Source organism: Heterodontus francisci, chromosome 4, assembly GCF_036365525.1.
Source record: "Heterodontus francisci isolate sHetFra1 chromosome 4, sHetFra1.hap1, whole genome shotgun sequence".
NCBI classification, from domain to species: Eukaryota; Metazoa; Chordata; class Chondrichthyes; order Heterodontiformes; family Heterodontidae; genus Heterodontus; species Heterodontus francisci.
The window spans coordinates 3,585,646-3,605,532 of NC_090374.1; the positions used below are offsets into that span (position 1 = coordinate 3,585,646).

General features: G+C 46.7%; 1 protein-coding gene across 8 annotated transcripts in view; it reads right to left on the reverse strand.

The window, feature by feature from the left end:
* Positions 1–19,887, reverse strand: part of cplane1 (ciliogenesis and planar polarity effector 1) — a 306,978-nt gene that overhangs the window by 79,862 nt on the left and 207,229 nt on the right. For all 8 annotated transcript variants that reach the window (XM_068029092.1, XM_068029085.1, XM_068029087.1 and 5 more), the window contains 5 exons: positions 18,221–18,982; positions 17,539–17,714; positions 16,519–16,621; positions 15,101–15,158; positions 8,021–8,176 (listed from right to left, as the gene is read on the reverse strand). In XM_068029092.1, coding sequence (XP_067885193.1) covers positions 8,021–8,176; positions 15,101–15,158; positions 16,519–16,621; positions 17,539–17,714; positions 18,221–18,982 — 1,255 coding nt within the window. The remainder of the gene's footprint in view (positions 1–8,020; positions 8,177–15,100; positions 15,159–16,518; positions 16,622–17,538; positions 17,715–18,220; positions 18,983–19,887) is intronic.

A 19,887-nucleotide genomic window follows, 5' to 3' on the forward strand; every position in this document is an offset into this window, starting at 1 on the left:
TGTAATTTTAAATCCCCTCCATGAAATCACCCATAATCTCCTCTGTTCTACGGAGGACAACTGTAACCTTTCCAATTGCAGAGTTTTTACCAGCTCCATACACGTCAGGGCTGATATCCGTCCCTGAAGGATGAGTCAGAGAAAGAGACCACTCAGCCCATCGACTGCATGCCAGCTCTCCGTGGAGCAAGCCAGTCAGTCCCAATTCTCCACTTGATCACCATAGCCCTGCAAGTTTAGGTAGTTCAAGTGTGCATCCAATTTCCTTTTGAAATCATTGTCGCCGTTTCTACTACTCTCATGGGCAGCGAGTTCCAGTTCATTACCAGTCGCTGCATAAAAAAGTTCTTCCTCATATTCCCCTTACATCTCTTGCCAAAAACCTTCAATCTGTGTCCTCAAGTCCTTGTACCATCAGTTAATGAGAACAGTTTTTCCTTGTCGACCTTATCTGGGTCTGTCAATCTCCTTTGCTCCAGGGAGAACACCATCGGTTTTTCCAACCTAACCTTGTAACTAAAATCCCCCATCCCTGGAACCATTCTGGTAAATCTCCTCTGCACCCTCTCACGGACCCTCACATCCTTCCTGAAGTGTGGTGACTAGAACTGGATGCAATACTCCAGTTGTGGCCTAACCAGAGTTTTACAAAGTTTCAGTATAATTTGCCGCTTTTGTACTCTATGCCTCTATTTATGAAGCCGAAGCTCCTATATGCTTTGCTAACCACTCTCTCAATATGTCCCGCCAGTTTCAAAGACCGATGCACATGCACGCCCCAGGACCCCCCTGTTCCTGCAGACTCTTTACAATTGTGCCATTAAGTCTATATTGCCTCACCCTAGCTCTTCTGCCAAAATGCATCACCTCCCACTTGTTGGTATTAAATTTCATCTGCAGTCAATTGATATCATCCTCACTTGTTTACCACACCTTCAAGTTTGATATCATCGGCAAATTTTGAAATTCTACTCCAATAGCAAAAAAGTCAGTGGTTCCAGCACTGAGCCTTGGGGAACACCACTGTCTACCATTCTCCGGTCTGAAAAACAATTATTTACCATGGATGAATAAGAGATCTCATAGTTAAGGATCCTTTAGGGGGAAGCGATCATAACATGGTAGAATTTCAAATTCAGTTTGAGGGCGGGCAACTCGGGTCTCAAACCAGTGTCTTCAAATTAAACAAGGGCAATTATAGAGGTATGACGGAAGAGTTGTCGAAAGCGAGCTGGGAAGAGAGACTACAGGAGAAGTCATTAGATGAGCAGTTGCAGACTTTTAAGCAGATATTTCATAACACTCAGCAAACGTTTATTCCAGTCAGAAGGAAGGACTTGAAGAGAACTATGAACCACCCGTGGATAACACGGGTGGCGGCGCAGTGGTTAGCACCGCAGCCTCACAGCTCCAGGGACCCGGGTTCGATTCCGGGTACTGCCTGTGCGGAGTTTGCAAGTTCTCCCTGTGACCGCGTGGATTTTCGCCGGGTGCTCCAGTTTCCTCCCACATGCCAAAGACTTGCAGGTTGATAGGTAAATTGGCCATTATAAATTGCCCCTAGTGTAGGTAGGTGGTAGGGGAATATAGGGACAGGTGGGGATGTGGTAGGAATATGGGATTAGTGTAGGATTAGTATAAATGGGTGGTTGATGGTTGGCACAGACTCAGTGGGCCGAAGGGCCTGTTTCAGTGCTGTATCTCTAAACTAAACTAAAAGGAAGAGAGTAGCTAAAGTAAGTATGGGCCCCTTAGAGGATGAGACTGGGGAATTAATAACAGAAAACAGGGAAATGGCAGATAATTTAAACCAATATTTTACATTGGTCTTCACGGTGGAGGACACTTTCAACATCCTAACAATAATAGATGAGTAAGGTGTAAATGGGGTGGGGGGGGGGGGGGTGGGGGGGGAGGACCTTGTAACAATCTCTATCATGAGGGAAAAGGTGCTGGACAAACTGATGGGACTAAAGGCAGACAAGTCACCAGGACCTGATGGCCTGCACCCAAGGGTTTTAAAGGAAGTGGTTGCAGAGATAGTGGAGGCATTGGTCATAATATACCAAAACTCACTGGATTCTGGTAGGGTACCAGCGGATTGGAAAACCGCTAATGTGACACCCCTATTCAAGAAAGGAGGGAGACAGAAAGCAGGAAACTATAAACCAGTTAGCTGAACATCAGTCACTGGGAAAATGTTAGAATCCATTATTAAGGAAGAAATAGCAGAACATTTAGAAAAACATAATGCAATCAAACAGAGTCAACATGGTTTTTATGAAAGGGAAATCATGTTTGACAAATTTGTTTGAGTTCTTTGAGGATATAACAAGCAGAGTGGATAAAGGGGAACCAAGATGTTGTGTATTTGGATTTTCAGAAGGTGTTTGATAAGGTGCCACATAAAAGGCTATTGCATAAAATAGGAGCTCAGGGTATTGGGGGTAATGTGTTGGCATGGATTGAGGATGGGCTAACACTCAGAAGGCAGTGAGTTGGGATCAATGGGTCTTTTTCAGGTTGGAAAGCCGTAACTAGTAGGGTGCCACAAGGATCAGTCCTAGGACCTCAACTATTTACTATCTATATTAATGACTCAGAGGAAGGGACAGAGTGTAGTGTATCCAAATTTGCTGACGATACAAAAATAGGTGGGATGGCATGTTGTGATGAGGACACAAAGAATCTGCAAAGGGATATAGATAGGTTAAGTAAGTGAGCAAAAACTTGGCAGATGGAGTTCAATGTGGGAAAGTGTGAGGTCATCCACTTTGGTAGGAAGAATAAAAAGGCAGATTATTATTTAGATGGAGAAAGACTATAAAATGCTGCAGTACAGAGGGATCTGGGTGTTCTTGTACATGAAACACAAAAAGTTAGCATGCAGGTGCAGCAAGTAATTAGGAAGGCAAATGGAATTTTGGCCTTTATTGCTAGGGGGTTGAGTTTAAAAATAGGGAAGTCTTGTTACAACTGTACAGGGTGTTGGTGAGGCCACACCTGGAGCACTGCGTACAGTTTTGATCCCCGTATTTAAAGAAGGATATACTGGCATTGGAGGCACTTCAGAAAAGATTCACTAGGCTGATTCCTGGATGAAGGGGTTGTCTTATCAAGAACGGCTAAACAAGTTAGGCCTTTATTCATTGGAGTTTAGAAGAATGAGAGGTGATCTTATAGAAACATATAAGATTTTAAGGGGGCTTGACAGGGTAGATGTTGAGAAGATGTTTCCACTAGTGGAAGAATCTCGAACTAGGGGACACAATTACAGAATAAGGGGGAACTCATTTAAAACTGAGATACGAAGGAATTTCTTCTCTCAGAGGGTGGTGAATCTCTGGAATTCTCTGCCTCAGAGAATTATGGAGGCTTGGTCCATAAATGTATTTAAGGAGGAGGTAGATAGATTTTTGAAATCTCGGGGAGTCGAGGGTTAGGCGGAGCAGGCCCGAAAGAGGAGTTGAGGCCTGGGACAGATCAGCCATGATCTTATTGAATGGCGGGGCAGGCTTGAGGGACTGAATGGCCTACTCCTGCTCCTATTTCTTATGTTCTTATGACTCACTGTTTTCAGTCCTTAAGCCAATTTTTTATTCAACTGGACACTGACCCTCCTATTCCACGAGCCTAAATTTTGTTAACCAGCCTTTTACATGGTACTTTATCAAACGCTTTCTTAAAATCCATATAGACAACATCTACCATATTCCCTTCATCAACCTTCTCCGTTACTTCATCAAAAAATACAATTAGATTAGTCAAGCATGATCTGCCTTTAACAAGTCCGTGCTAGCTATCCTTAATTAACCCAAACCTCTCTAAGTGCCTGTTGATTTCTTCGCCTTATCAGGCAACTCCCCACCTGCCAAGACTGAGGCACACATTATTTCACCACATGACCATTAAAACTTAAAAACTGCAAGCCCCTGACTGGAAAGAGATTTGCAAAGTAACAGACAATGTTCGAACAATGGGGACCCATCATTGCTTCCCCAATACACAGAAGTGGTGGTGAGGCCAGTTTTAGTCACATGACTAACTGGCTGTTGCAGAGGTTTGAACTGAGAGTTTTAAATTGGAGAAAACAGTGTTTGAGGTCGAAAAGCTGTTTTCTCCTGGACTGAGAACACCTCCCTTCTGTCTGCTCTCATATCGCTGTCACCAGCTTCAGAAACCATTGAAGACATATGAACATCAAGAAAGAAAAGTCTCCTACAATGAACAAGGTTTAAGAAGAATACTGGACCCCAACAAAAATTAAGAGCTGTCTACAAACAAGGATTCTACGGCAAGCTGGAACCACAGAAACAGTAACAAGAACCCCCCTTTAGATACTGCCTGAGACCTCTCCATTTTATTTTTCTTCTGTCCCTATTTGTATGTGTATATTGCGTGTGCATGCTCGTGTGGGCGCATCGTATATCAGGCGTTAACTGTATTAGAGTTTAAGTTTAAGGGTTAATAAATTTCACTTTTCTTCTTTAAACCCAAGAAGCCCTGTTTGTGCACATTTCTTCGCCTTATAATTGAAAAGCTGTGAACAAGGATTCAAACGGGGAGCTCAAAACACAGTGCGTTTAAAATTAAACCCTGTTAAACAATAAGACCAGGTGAAGATAGTAAAAAACCTAGATACGTTTCTCGCCTGGCGGTAACATCCTGATTATTGTTTCTAAAACGTTACCCATCACTAATGTTAAATTAATTGGCCTGTAGTTACTAGGACTGTATTTACACCCTTTCTTGAATAAGGGTGCCACATTTGCTACTCTCCAATCCTCTGGTACCTCCCCCGTATAAAAGGAAGATTGGAAGATTATGGCAAGCCCTTCAGCTATCTCCACCCCCACTTATTTTAGCAACCTGGGATGCAAGCTATCTGGATCAGATGACTTATCTACCCTAAGCATAGTCAACCTTTCCAGCAGCTTCTCACTCTCGATTTTCACCCTATCCATTGTCTCTACTCTCTGCTTCTACCAATATTTTGTCAGATTCCTCTTCCTTAGTAAACACCGATACAAAGTACTCATTAAGTATTCCGAACTTGCCCTGTGTCTCCAAGCATATATTACCTCCTTTGTCCCTAATAGGCCCCACTCCATCTCTGACTACCCGCTTACAGTTTAAATTTTTTTTTAAAATCTGTTTCATGGGATGTGGGTGTCGCTGGCCAGGCCAGCATTTATTGCCCATCCCTAATTGCTCTTGAGAAGGTGGTGGTGAGCTGCCTTCTTGAACCACTGCAGTCCATGTGGGGTAGTTACACCCACAGTGCTGTTAGGAAGGGAGTTCCAGGATCTTGACTCAGCGACAGTGAAGGAACGGCGGTGATATATTTCCAAATCAGGATGGTGTGTGACTTGGAGGGGAACTTGCAGGTGGTGGTGTTTCCATGTATTTGCTGCCCTTGTCCTTCTAGGCGGTAGAGGCCATGGGTTTGGAAGCTGCTGCCTGAGTAGCCTTGGTGTGTTGCTGCAGTGCATCTTGTAGATGGTACACACAAGCCGGTAGAAGATTTTTGAATTCCTTTTATGTTGACTGCCATTCTATTCTCATATTCTCTCTTTGCCAATCTTATTTACCTCTTCTCCTCCCCTCTCAATTTATTGTATTTGGCCTGGTTCTCACTTGAAGAATTCACCTGCCATGTATCATACACCCTCATTTTTCTGTTTCATCATAATCTTTATCTCCTTCATCATCCAAGGAGCCCTGTTTTTGGTTCTCCTACCTTTCGTACTTGTTGAAATGTACCCAGCCTGTGACCTGAAGCATCTTTTCGTTAAAGAGAACCCATTGTTCCATTACAGTTTTTCCCGCCAGTCTTTGGTTCCATTTTATCCTGGCTAGATCCTTCCTTATTGCGTTGAAATAGCCCTCTTGCAATCTAGCTTTTCTGACTTGTATCGTTCCTTGTTTTTCTGCATTACGGGTCTAAGTGTTATGATACGATGATCACTCTTACCCAAATGCACCCCACACTTGGTCCACCTCATTTTCCAGCACCAGATCCAGCAATGCCTCCTTTCTAGTTGGGCTGAGAATACATTGATCAAGGAAGTTCTCCTGAACACATTTCAGAAATTCCTCCCCCTCATTTCTCTTTACTCTAAAATTATTTCAATTGATATTTGGATAATTAAAGTCCCCCAATATCATCACTCTATAGTTCTTACATATCTCTGTAATTTCCTTGCAGATTTGCTCCTCTATCTCTCTCTCACTATTTGAAGGCCTATAGAATAGCCCTCGTCGCGGGACGATATCCTTCTCAACTCAATGGATTCTGTCTGCCCCCTCAAGGACATCCCCACTTTCCAACACTATAATGTCTTCCCTATTCAGTACTGCCATCCCGCCTCCCTTTTATCCTTCCCTATCTTTTTTGCACACTTCCTGTCCTTATATATTAAGCACCGAGTGTTCACCATTTTTAAGCCACGTTTCTGTTACTGCCACTATATCATATTGCCATACTGCTATTTGTGCTTGTAGCTCACCTAATTCCTCTACTTCTATATGCTGGTGCCCATCCCCTTGCCAATTTGGTTTAAATCCTACCCAACCACACTAGTGAACCTCCCCGTGAGGATATTGATCCAAGTCCTTTTGAGGTGTGTCCTGTCTCTTTTGAATAGGTACCTCCTGCCTCAGAAAGTGGTCCTTCTGCCAAGAATCTGAAAGCCCTCTCTCCTACACCATGCCTCAAGCTATGCATTGATCCTCTATATTTTCCTATTTCTACTCTTGCTAGCATGTGGCCCTGGGTGTAACGCAGAGATTACTACCCTCGAGGTCCTACTCTTTAACTTCCTCCCTAGCTCCTGAAAACCAGACCATAGGACCTCAATACCTGCCCTTGCTGTGTTATTGGTACCAACGTGTACCACAACTTCTGGCTCACTCCCTTCCCCTGCAGAATATCCTGCACCCTCTCCGTGATGTCCTCTACTCTGGCACCAAGAAGGCAACACACCATGCGGGACTCACGATGACAGTTACAGAAATGCCTGTCTGTCCCTCTGACTATGGAATCTATAATAACTGCATTTCGGCTCTTTGTTGCTCCCTCCTGTACAGTCCCATGTCCAGTGGTGCCAGGGTCTGGACTGCACCCCTTCAGGGTGCTGTCACTGCCAGCACTCTCCAAAGCTGAGTATCTATTTGAGAGTGGCACACACCACGAAGACTCCTGCACCTCCAGCCTCTTCCTAGTATCCTGAACTCTTACTTCCTGTGGAAAGTACGTCCCAAGAAACTCTCCTGTTCCCTGATGTTCTGCAGTGGCACTTGCTGCCCCTCAAGCTCGGAAATCCTGAGCTCGAGCTGATGCAGCTGGAGACATTTCCTACTCATGTAGTTGCCCAAGACACATGACGTGGTGCAGGAATTGCAAGTAACAGGTCGCAGCTGCCCATCCATGATCTTAGAAAAAAATCCCGATTCCTCTTTTAGAATCTAATTGGCATTTTGTTGAAACAATTAATTTGAGAGGAAGCCATTTCCCCCTCTTTGCCCTCCTGCTATCTCATACCTATAGTAATGCTGGGAGACTCTTGGTATCATCGAACCCCGCTCACCTTCTCTTCTCAATGTGAGCCTGGCTTTCTCCATTTAAACATGGGAGGAATGTTCTCCCGGGCTCAGCCAGCAGAGACAGGTCACAGCTGAACCACAAGGATGCAGATAGCTTCATCTCCATGTCTGTGGTAAGCCATCTGACCCAAGCCAGGCTAGCAGTGAAGGACCATTAGAATCAGTCTCTGATTCCTTGGGTTAGGGTGGGAGATTAATCAGGGATCCTGCTCCTGAAAACTCTGACGCACCAGATGAGGACAGAGTCAGGCTGAGCTGCGATGCCTCCCAAAGGAGAATAGCTTGCTAATAACCCACAGCCCAGGCTCACTTTTGTTTATTTGGGTGGGGATCTGGTGTACCTCAGAAAGGAGCCCATGGCTTCAGCACAGCAGGGTAGGGAATTCAGGGAGAAAAGAGAGAGGCGGTGGACTACCTGCAGGTGGCTGGAGGTGGGGCTCAGGACCCTGCTCCGTATTGGTGCTGGCATCCTTCCTTTCCTCAGCATTCTTCCTGGTGGAGGCCCAACAATGCAACTCTGCGGCTGTTGCAAACGAGCAAGTTTGATCTGCCAGTGGAGCACCACATGAACCTACACAGAATTCAAAGTGTTAGTCATATCTTCAGAAACAAGTAAAAGGCTGGGAAAGGGGGCAGGGGGAATACGGGAGAGGGGAGGGTTGGGAGTACAGCAGAGCAGAGGGGAATGTACAGCAGGGAGTTGGGAGAAAGGGGAAAGGAGGGGGTAGCGTGGACACGCCGCAGGGCCCAGTGCTGTGATGCAGTTATAGATGGAAGGGAGAAAGTAAACTAGATTGGCAGGGAGATGGGAACCTAAGCGTAGTCTTAGATAGGACAATTTCAGGGCAGGGAACAGGACACAGAAAATTAGCAAAATTGGCGAGTGACTCTAAAAGACAGAAGAAGAAAAGGTTAAAAAGTGTGCAACACAGGAATTTGGCAGCGTTAAAGGGTATTTATTTAAATGCAACCAATATAGTAAATAAAGCTGTTGACATCACAGATAGACACATGGCAACATGATATCGTTGCTGTAATGGAAACTTGGCTTAAGGAGGGGCAAGAATGACAGCTCAAGATCCCTGGATTTAGAGTATTCAGGCATGATATAGTGGGAGATAACAAAGGCAGGGGTGATGCAGCAGTATTAGTCAAGGAATCAATAATAGATTTGAGGAGGGATGATATGCTAAATTATTCATCAGACGAGACCATATGGGTGGAGCTCAGAAATAAAAAGAGGCATCCATATCACTGGGAGTGTATTCAGCATAGCGGTGCCTCATCAGACCCCTTTCCTATCCTGAGTGGCGTGAAACAGGGCTGTGTTCTCGCACCCACACTGTTTGGGATCTTCTTCTCACTGCTGCTCTCACATGCATTCAAGACTTCAGAGGAAGGAATTTTCCTCCACACAAGATCAGATGGCAGGTTGTTCAACTTTGCCCGTCTTAGAGCGAAGACCAAAGTGCGGAAGGTCCTCATCAGGGAACTCCTCTTTGCTGACGATGCTGCATTAACATCCCACACTGAAGAGTGTCTGCAGAGACTCATCGACAGGATAGCAGCTGCCTGCAACGAATTTGGCCTAACCATCAGCCTCAAGAAAACGATCATGGGACAGGATGTCAGAAATGCTCCATCCATCAATATCGGCGACCACGCTCTGGAAGTGGTTCAAGAGTTCACCTACCTAGGCTCAAATATCACCAGTAACCTGTCTCTCGATGCAGAAATGCAGAAATCAACAAGCGCATGGGAAAGGCATCCGCTGCTTTGTCCAGACTGGCCAAGAGAGTGTGGGAAAATGGCGCACTGACACGGAACACAAAAAATATGAGCGTATCAAGCCTGTGTCCTCAGTACCTTGCTCTACGGCAGCGAGGGCTGGACAGTGTATGTCAGCCAAGAGCAATGTCTCAACTCATTCCATCTTCGTTGCCTCCAGAGAATCCTTGGCACCAGGTGGCAGGACTGTATCTCCAACGCAGAAGTCCTCGAGGCGGCCAACATCCCCAGCATATACTCTACTGAGCCAGCGGCGCTTGAGATGGCTTACCCATGTGAGCCGCATGGAAGATGGCAGGATCCCCAAGGACGTATCGTACAGCGAGCTCGTCCCTGGTATCAGACCCACTGGCCGTCCATGTCTCCACTTTAAAGACATCAGCAAACGCGACATGAAGTCCTTTGACGTTGACCACAAGTCGTGGGAGTCAGTTGCCAGTGATCGCCAGAGCTGGCGGACAGCCATAAAGGTGGGGCTAAAGAGTGGCGAGTCGAAGAGTCTTAGCAGTTGGCAGGAAAAAAGAAAGTAGTGCAAGGAGAGAGCCAACTGTGTAACAGCCCCGACAACCAATTTTATCTGCAGTGCCTGTGGAAGAGTCTGTCACTCTAGAATTTACCTTTATAGCCACTCCAGGCGCTACTCCACAAACCACTGACCACCTATAGGCACTTACCCATTGTCTCTCAAGACAAGGAGGCCAAAGAAAGGGAAAGAAAGACTTATAGACCCCCAAATAATGAGAGGCAGATAGAGGAACAAATATGTAGGCAAATTTCTGAGTGCAGTAACTTTAAGGCGGTGATGATTGGGGATTTCTACTACCCCAATATTGACTGGGGTACAAACAGTGTGAAGGGCACAGAGGGGGCAAAATTCCTGAACTGCATTCAAGAGAACTTTTTTAGCCAGAACGTAACAAGCCCAACGAGAGGGGGCGCAATTCTTGATTTAGTTTTCAGTAATGAAGCTGGGCAAGTGGATGAAGTAACAGTGGGTGACCATTTTGGAGACAGTGACCATAATACAGTTAGTTTCAGCATAATCATGGAAAAGGACAAAGATAAAACAGGAGCAAAGGTTCTAAACTGGGGGAAGGCAAATTTTACGAAACTGAGAGGTGACCCAGCGGAGGTGGACTGGATACAGCTACTTGAAGGAAAATCAGTGGCAAACCAGTGGGAGGCATTCAACAGCAAGATACTACAGGCACAGTGTAGGCATGTCTCTACAAAGATAAAGGGTGGTATTGCCAAATTTAGAGCTCGCTGGTTAGCTGGAAGCTTACAGGGTAAGTTAAAGCAAAAAAAGAAATATTCTATGATCACAAATATCTTAATACTTTAAAAAGCTGAGAGGAGTATACAAAGTGCAGGAGTGAAGTAAAAAAGAAAATTAGAAAAGCAAAGAGAGGACATGAAAAATTATTGGCAGGTAAAATCAAGGAAAACCCGAAGATGTTTTATCAGTACATTAAGAGCAAGAGGATAACTAAGGAAAGTGTAGGGCCTATCAGAGATGTACAGGGAAACTTATGCTTGGATGCAGAAGATGTGGGCAGGGTTCTTAATGAGATTTTTGTCTCTGTCTTCACAAAGGAGAGGGTTGATGTAGACATTGTAGTTAAAGAGGAGTGTGAAATATTAGATATGATTAGCACAATGAGAGAGGAAGTATTAGAGGGTCTGACATCCTTGAAAGTGGATAAATTGCCAAGACCAGATGTTCTGCATCCCAGGCTGGTAAAGGAAGCCAGGGAGGAAATAGCGCATTTTCTGAGGATCATCTTCAAATCCTCACTAGATACAGGTGAGAAAGCAGATGATTGGAGGTGTGCGAATGTTGTACCATTGTTTAAAAAGGGTGCGATGGATAAGCTAGGTAATTATAGGCCTGTCAGTTTGACCTCGATGGTGGGTAAATTGTTTTAATCTATTCTGAGGGACAGGATAAACTGTCACCAAGAAAGGCACGGATTAATCTGGGATAGTCAGCATGAATTTCTTAAGGGACGGTCTTACTAACATAATTGAGTTTTTTGAGGAAGTAACAAGGGGGATTGATGAGGGTAATGCAGTGGATGTGGTCTACATGGATTTTAGTAAGGCATTTGACAAGGTCCCACATGGCAGACTGGTCAGAAAAATAAAAGCCCATGGGATATAGGGCAATGTAGCAGGTTGGATCCAAAATTGGCTCAGTGACAGGGAACAAAGGGTAGTAGTCGATGGATGTTTTTGTGAATGGAAAGCTGTTTCCAGTGGTGTTCCACAGGGCTCAGTGTTGGGTCCCTTGCTGTTTGTAACATATATTAATGATTGGGACTTAAATGTGGGAGGCATGATGGGATATTTGCTGATGACACAAAAATTGGCCATGTAGTTAATAGTGAGGGGGAGAGTCGTGGACTCCAGAACAATATCAATGGTTTTGTTGAGTGGGCAGAAAAGTAGCAAATGGAATTCAATCCTGAGAGGTGTGAGGTAATGCATTTGGGGAGGGCAGATAAAACGAGAGAATACACAATAAACGGGAGGATATTGAGAGAGGCAGAAGAAGTGAGAGACCTTGGAGTGCATGTCCACCAGGTCCCTGACGGTGGCAGGACAGGTAGGTAGAGTGGTGAAGAAGACATATGGATTGTTTTCCTTTATTGGCCAAGATACAGAATACAAAAGCAGGGATGTGACGCTGGAATTGTATAAAACGCTGGTTAAGCAGCAGCTGAAGTATTGCATGAAGTTCTGGTCACCACATTACACGAAGGACATAATTGCTCTGGAGAGAGTGCAGAGGGGCTTTACAAGAATGTTGCCAGGGCTTTAGGGTTGCAGTTATGAGGAAAGATTGGATAGGCTAGGGTCGTTTTCCCTGGAATTGAGGAGCTGAGGGGTGACTTGATTGAGGTTTACGAAATTATGAATGGCCTAGATAGAATAGACAGAAATGTCCTGTTTTCCCTGGCGGAGAGGTCAATTACCAGGGGGCACAGATTTAAGGTGATTGGGAGAGGGATTAGAGGGGACAAAAGGGGATAAGGCAAAAGCATTTGCAACAATCTTCAGCCAGAAATGCGAAGTTGAAGATCCATCTCGGCCTCCTCCCGAAGTCCCCAGCATCATAGATGCCAGTCTTCAGCCAATTCAATTCACTCCACGTGATATCAAGAAACGACTGAAGGCACTGGATACTGCAAAAGCTATGGGCCCTGACAATATTCTGACAATAGTACTGAAGACCTGTGCTCCAGAACTTGCCTCGCCCCTAGCCAAGCTGTGCCAGTACAGCTATAACACTGGCATCTACCCAGCAATGTGGAAAATTGCCCAGGTATCCCCTGCCCACAAAAAAGGACAAGTCCAACCGGCCAATTACTGCCCCATCAGTCTACTCTCAATCATCAGCAAAGTGATGGAAGGTGTCATCAACAGTGCCATCAAGCAGCACATGCTTAGCAATAACCTGCTCAGTGATACCCAGCTTGGGTTCTGCCAGGGCCACTCAGCTCCAGACCTCATTACAGCCTTGGTTCAAACATGGACAAAAGAGCTGAACTCAAGAGGTGAGGTGAGAGTGACTGCCCTTGACATCAAGGCAGCATTTAACCAAGTATGGCATCAAGGAGCCCTAGCAAAACTGGAGTCAACGGGAATCAGGGGGAAAACTCTCTGCTGGTTAGAGTCATACCTAGTGCAAAGGAAGATGGTTGTGGCTGTTGGAGGTCAATCATCTGAGCTCCAGGACATCACTGCAGGAGTTCCTCAGGGTAGTGGCCTAGGCCCAACCATCTTCAGCTACTTCATCAATGACCTTCCTTCTATCATAAGGTCAGAAGTGGGGATGTTCGCTGATGATTGCACAATGCTCAGCACCATTCGTGACTCCTCAGATACTGAAGCAGTCCATGTAGAAATGCAGCAAGACTGGACAATATCCAGGCTTGGGCTCATAAGTGGCAAGTAACATTCGCGCCACACAAGTGTCAGGCAATGACCATCTCCAACAAGAGAGAATCTAACCATCTCCCCTTGACATTCAATGGCGTTACTATCGCTGAATCCCCCACTATCAACATCCTAGGGGCTACCATTGACCAGAAACTGAACTGGAGTAGCCATATAAATACCGTGGCTACAAGAGCAGGTCAGAGGCTATGAATCCTGCAGTGTGCAACTCACCTCCTGACTCCCCAAAGCCTGTCCACCAGCTACAAGGCACAAGTCAGGAATGAAATGGAATATTCTCCACTTGCCTGGGTGGGTGCAGCTCCAACAACACTCAAGAAGCTCGACACCATCCAGGACAAAGCAGCCCGCTTGATTAGCACACCAACCACAAACATTCACTCCCTCCACCACCAACACACAGTGGCAGCAGTGTGTACCATCTACAAGATGCACTGCAGCAACGCACCAAGGCTCCTTAGACAGCACCTTCCAAACCCGCGACCTCTACCACCTCGAAGGACAAGAGCAACAAATGCATGGGAACACCACCACCTGCAAGTTCCCCTCCAAGTCACACACCATCCTGACTTGGAACTATATCGCCGTTCCTTCACTGTCGTTGGGTCAAAATCCTGGAACTCCCTTCCTAACAGCACTGTGGGTGTACCTACCTCACATGGACTGCAGCAGTTCAAGAAGTCAGCTCACCACCACCTTCTCAAGGGCAATTAGGGATGGACAATAAATGCTGGCCTGGCCAGTGACACCCACATCCCGTGAATGAATTTTAAAAAATGAGGAAAAACTTTTTCACCCAGGGGGTGGTGGGTGTCTGGAATCCACTGCCAGAATCGGTGGTGGAGGCAGAGACCCTCAATTTTATTAAAAGGTACCTGGACATGTACCTAAGGTGCTGTAGCCTGTGGGGCTTTGGACCAAGTGCTGGAAGATAGGATTAGTTTGGATGGATAGCTTAAGCGGCTGGTGTGGATACGATGGGCTGAATGGCTTCCTTCTGTGTTGTATTTTGTTCTATGTTCTAAAGAGTGATTAGTACTAGAACAACTACTTATATTTATGTGGCACCAGTAATAGAACATCCAAAGGTACTTCACAGGAGTATTATGACACTAAGTATGATACTGAGCTACAAAAGGAAATATTAGATCAGATGACCAACAGCTTGGTCAAAGGGTAGGTTTTAAGGAGTGTCTTAAAGGAGGAAGGCAGGGTGGAGAGGTGGAGAGATGTAGGGAGGGTGGTCCTGAGCTTGTGGCCGAGACAACTGAAGGCACGGCCACCAATGGTGGAGCGATTAAAATCAGGGATGCACAAAAGGCCCAAATTAGAGGAGCACAGATATCTCAGAGGGTTGTGAGGCTGGAGATTACAGAGATAGGGAGGGGTGAGGCCATGGAGGCATTTAAAAACAAGGATGAGAATTTTAAAATCAAGACGATGCTTGAACAGGAGCCAATGTAGGTCAGCCAGCACAGTGGTGATGGGGGAACGAGACTTGGTGAGAGTTAAGACACAAGCAGCAGAGTTTTGGATGACCTCAAGTTCACTGAGGATAGAATGTGGAAGATCAGCTAGGAGTGCACTGGAATAATCAAGTCTGGAGGTAATGAAGTAGATGGTGGTTCAGGTCGTCAGACAGAAGGATAGAGAAGCTGCAGTTTGATCGCTGGTTTTTTGATTTCTTACAACACACAAGTTACAACAGCAAACTTGGAGGAGCAGTTTCCTCATTCTCACTCACCCAGTGGGAGGGTAAAACATCCTGAGGTTTCGGGCACTGGTGGAACTTCTCTCGGCTCCTGGTATTAAACACAACTGTTACACACCCCGTATCTGCCAGACACCCATCATTTCCCCATATCCCCCAGCCCCACCTAATCACCTCCCCATACCCTAAACTCAACCTACACTACTGCCCATGTCTCCTGTAACGTTCAGCTGTCTGAAATAAGTACAGGCAGCCTAAAAGCTGCTGTACTGCTGGCTCTGCTTTCCCTTGGTCCTGGGGATTCTGTCCAGCACTAACGGACTGCTAACTGTGATAACGGATATTGATACTCATCCAATAACCCAGCTGTGACTACTTCCTCTCTCCCAGGGCTCTCAACACTCTTAATTAAAAGCAAAATAGTGCAGATGCTGGAAATCTGAAATAAAAACAAGAAATGCTGGAAACACTCAGCAGATCTGGCAGCATCTGTGGAGAGAGAAGCAGAGTTAACGTTTCAGGTCAGTGAGTTCTGATGAAGGGTCACTGACCTGAAACGTTAACTCTGCTTCTCTCTTCACAGATGCTGCCAGACCTGCTGAGTGCTTCCAGCATTTCTTGTTTTTATCTCTCAACACTCTTACTCCTTCAACAGCACCTTCCAAACTCGCAACCTCTACAACTTAGAAAGAAAAGGGCAGCAGATGCATGGGAACACCAGCACCTGCAAATTCCCCTCCAAGTCACACACCATCTTGACTTGGAACTATATCGCCGTCCCTTCACTGTGGCTGGGTCAACTCCCTTCCTAACAGCACTGTGGGTGTACCAACCCCACATGGACTGCAGGGGCTCACCACCACCTTCTCAAAGGTGGGCGAGTGGGACGAGCTGAGTTGCTGTTGCAGAGAACTGGCATGGACACAAGGGGCCAATTAGCTTCCTTCTATGCTGTAAATATTCTATGATTCTAATTAGGGATGGGCAATAAATGCTGATCCTGCCAGCGAAGCCCACAATGGAATAAAATAAGTGCCTCTGGGTTTTCATCACTAACACCCCCTGGCAGGACACTGCTGTTCCATCCGTTTTGGTCTTAAAATAAAAAGCTAAAGGCTTGTCACTGGGAGAGTATCCATTACAGCTGGTGAAAGGGCTCTGGTCAAACAGTTCTTCTCTCCATGCCTGGTCTCCCCCTGCAGTGCTAGACTAAAGTCAGAAGCAGGCTACCTGGGCTATGGAAGTTGCAGGGACCCTCCTGTCATTCCACAGGGCAGATATGGTGAGTTAGCACGTCAAGGGGTATGACCATCATGCGGAATATGGGAGGACTGTCCCTAGTTACAGCATACATTCCGACCCTACCCCATTTATTAGCTACCTCCTCTCAACCTCCCAGAAAGTGTAGGAGGACAGACCCAAGGATTTTACATACAGACTATGTGTCTAACCTCCTGAGTATCTGGTGGATCAGGGGGGCCCATTCGTTGGTCTGACTGGGGCAGTTTGCAGACTGTCCTCTCTGCTCTTCTTCTATCACAACGCCGCTTTAACCTGGGGAATGAAAAACAAATCAGGTCTCTGGAAAAAGCACGTCATAATATGACACATCATCCTTCAACCCCACCTCCACACCCAACATCCCTTCTCTATCTCCACCCCACATCCCGCCCCTCACCACATTCTCCCCACACCCCTCCGCTCCCCTCTCCACCTTCTCTCCACATGCCTCCCCTCCCCATCTCCACCCCACATCCCTCCCCTCCTCACATTATCCCCACTTCCTCCCCACATCCCTCCCCTCCCCATCTCCTTCCCATATCCCTCCCCTCATCACCTTCTCCCCACTTCCTCCCCTCTCCATCTCCTCACCAGCCCACATCCCTTCCCTCCCCACCCCACCCCACATCTCTCCCCACTCCACCTTCTTCCCACTTCCTCCTCACATCCCTCCCCTCTCCAACTTCTCCCCATCTCCGCCCTACATCCCTCCCCTCATCCCACCATCATCACGATTACTTTCAGTCCTAATCATGGGTTCAAATGATCTGTTTTCTAATTTATCTGGCTTAACAGCAACAAATTTTTTTTTTTTGAGTATTTCTTGCTTGAGCTGTGGGGTCAGTGGAGCTTAGTTGGGTCCAGTAACTGCAACTGGCCTGCTTGCCATTGACCACCCTCAACACCACCCTCTCACCCACCCACCTCCTGTCGCCACTTAACCCCACATTCTTCTCCTAGCCTACCCTAATCCCCACCGCACACATCCCAGCCCAGGTCCAACCCTCCCCAACCATTTCTCCACCCCATCCCCACAACCCGGTTAATACATCCCTGCTTGGATGGCCTAGCCCTGACCTGTCTGGTCTCAGGCCCAGTTTGTCTGTTCTGTTGATTTGCTGTCATTGATTGGGATGATGAAAACAGGCTCTAACTCAGAGACTAAATAAAGCCACCTTGCAGATTCCCACCTCTTCTTACTGTCACAACTGGTCCTGGGCTCAAATGCCTCGATGTTCACCTTCAGAAGGCGAAAGGCTTCAGCCTGTGGTTCTCTCGAAGGTTGGTGAGATTTACATAGCTGGCCTTGCTCAAAAGCAATGAGGTCCTGAGCTGGAATGAGTCTTGGAGGATGGACCACTGACACCTAGAATGAAGGATAACACCAAAGTAGTCTTTCAGGAAGGAGTAATGGTGGGCATGAGAGACGTTTAATTTGAACTGCGACCAACACCCAGCACTGGTCTTCTAAATTTGACCTGTGCCTGGAGACAGCATTTTGAGCTGCACAGCACTAAGGTAAACCATTATCAATGATAACTTAGGACCATCACTCAAACAGCATTATATAATTAAAGCCTGTTGGTTAAAATACAATTTATCTTGTAGCAAACCAGCACTGAATAATCTCAGCCCAGATACTCACAGTACCTATAAACAGGCTATCTGAGGGGTACACTGTTACTATGGAGTACTGGTAATAATGTGGTAGAGAACATGGAAAAGGAGACAGTCACAAGTATCTAGAAACAATAGTCTCTATTCCTCAAAGCGGCAGAACCACCCTTCCCTCCCTTGGCAAGGCTGAGACACCCCCTTGCCTCCTTCAGCAAGGCTGAGAATCCCTCCCCTCGACGCTGACTCCAAGCTTACCTGGGTTGCTGGACAGAAGATGCGATATTGCTGCTGGCCTCTGGGACACTGAACTGCGGCGGCTGAGAACATCCATGGCCGCCCAGGCTCTACCTGAGTGTTAGGCGGCTGCCTTGTACTCGGAGGAAAGACAGACATGGGGGTGGGCTGGGGGAGATGGAGGAGAGGCAACTCGAACACCTGGGAGCAGCCTCCATGTGAGGTGGGGCGCTGGAATTCCCTCTGGAATCTCTCACCAGAGGGGGGAGGGCCACTCGCTGGAGGGTCAGTGCAGTGAGAAGCTGACGGCTGCTGATACTGATCCAGGTTCAGGTGTTTGGGTGGACCTCTGCTCAACAATTCTTCCTTCCTCTCTTTTTCCTCAGCAGCTTTCCGGAGAGCCTCAGGATCATATGCTGATGAGATCATGTGGGCGGGGAAGCCAACATGTGGCCTGTGACTGGGCTCTAGGCAGGGTACCCAGGCCTCTCGTCGGGTGGGCTGCAGTAGAGGGATGGAGCATGGCGGCTTGATGCGAGCCACTGGAGGAGCCCTCAGCTCATACCGAGGCTGGAGTCGGAGCAGCGGGAGGCAGGGTGTTGCACTTCTCCCAGGAGTAACCTGGCAAAGCGTTACAGGAGGCTGAGCCCCAGGGCCCAGCAGGAGGTGAGGTCGGATAGGAACGCAGCCTGTGGTCAGCACACTCTGGGAATCAGGGATCCGTTGCAGTCTGCACACTTGATCAGCTTCAAGCGTTGGACGAAGATACAACTTCTCTGGGTTCTAAGAAATAAAAAAGAACATCAGTGCACGGTTCAAAGGGCCACTTGCATTTAAGTGCATCAAAGATTATTTCCAATATTAGGATATCATTTAAGGCAAACATAATTGAGGAAAATACTTTTATTTTAATATCTTGATGAGAAGACACTTAAAACTAAATGGAAGAGTTAATTTGAAAGTTTATGCAAATCTTTGGGGATAGAGTGGAACAGTGAGATTAGTTTGGGATTGATACAGGGCTATGAGAAGAGAGTGGGGCAGTGGGATTAGTTTGGGGAATGATACAGGGCTATGGGGGGAGAGTGGGGCAGTGGGATTAGTTTGGAGCTTGTTACTGATCTATGGGAGAGAGTGGGGCAGTGGGATTAGTTTGGAGCTTGTTACTGATCTATGGGAGACAGTGGGGCAGTGGGATTGGTTTGGGGATTGTAACAGGGCTGTGGGGAGAGAGTGGGGCAGTGGGAATAGTTTGGAGCTTGTTACTGATCTATAGGGAGAGAGTGGGGTAGTGGGATTAGTTTGGAGCTTGTTACTGATCTATGGGAGAGAGTGGGGTAGTGGGATTAGTTTGGAGCTTGTTACTGATCTATGGGAGAGAGTGGGGCAGTGGGATTAGTTTGGAGCTTGTTACTGATCTATGGGAGAGAGTGGGGCAGTGGGATTAGTTTGGAGCTTGTTACTGATCTATGGGAGAGAGTGGGGCAGTGGGATTAGTTTGGGGATTGTTACTGAATATGGGAGAGAGTGGGGCAGTGGGATTAGTTTGGGGATTGTTACTGATCTATGGGAGAGAGTGGGGCAGTGGGATTAGTTTGGGGATTGTTACTGATCTATGGGAGAGAGTGGGGCAGTGGGAATAGTTTGGAGCTTGTAACTGATCTATGGGAGAGAGTGGGGCAGTGGGA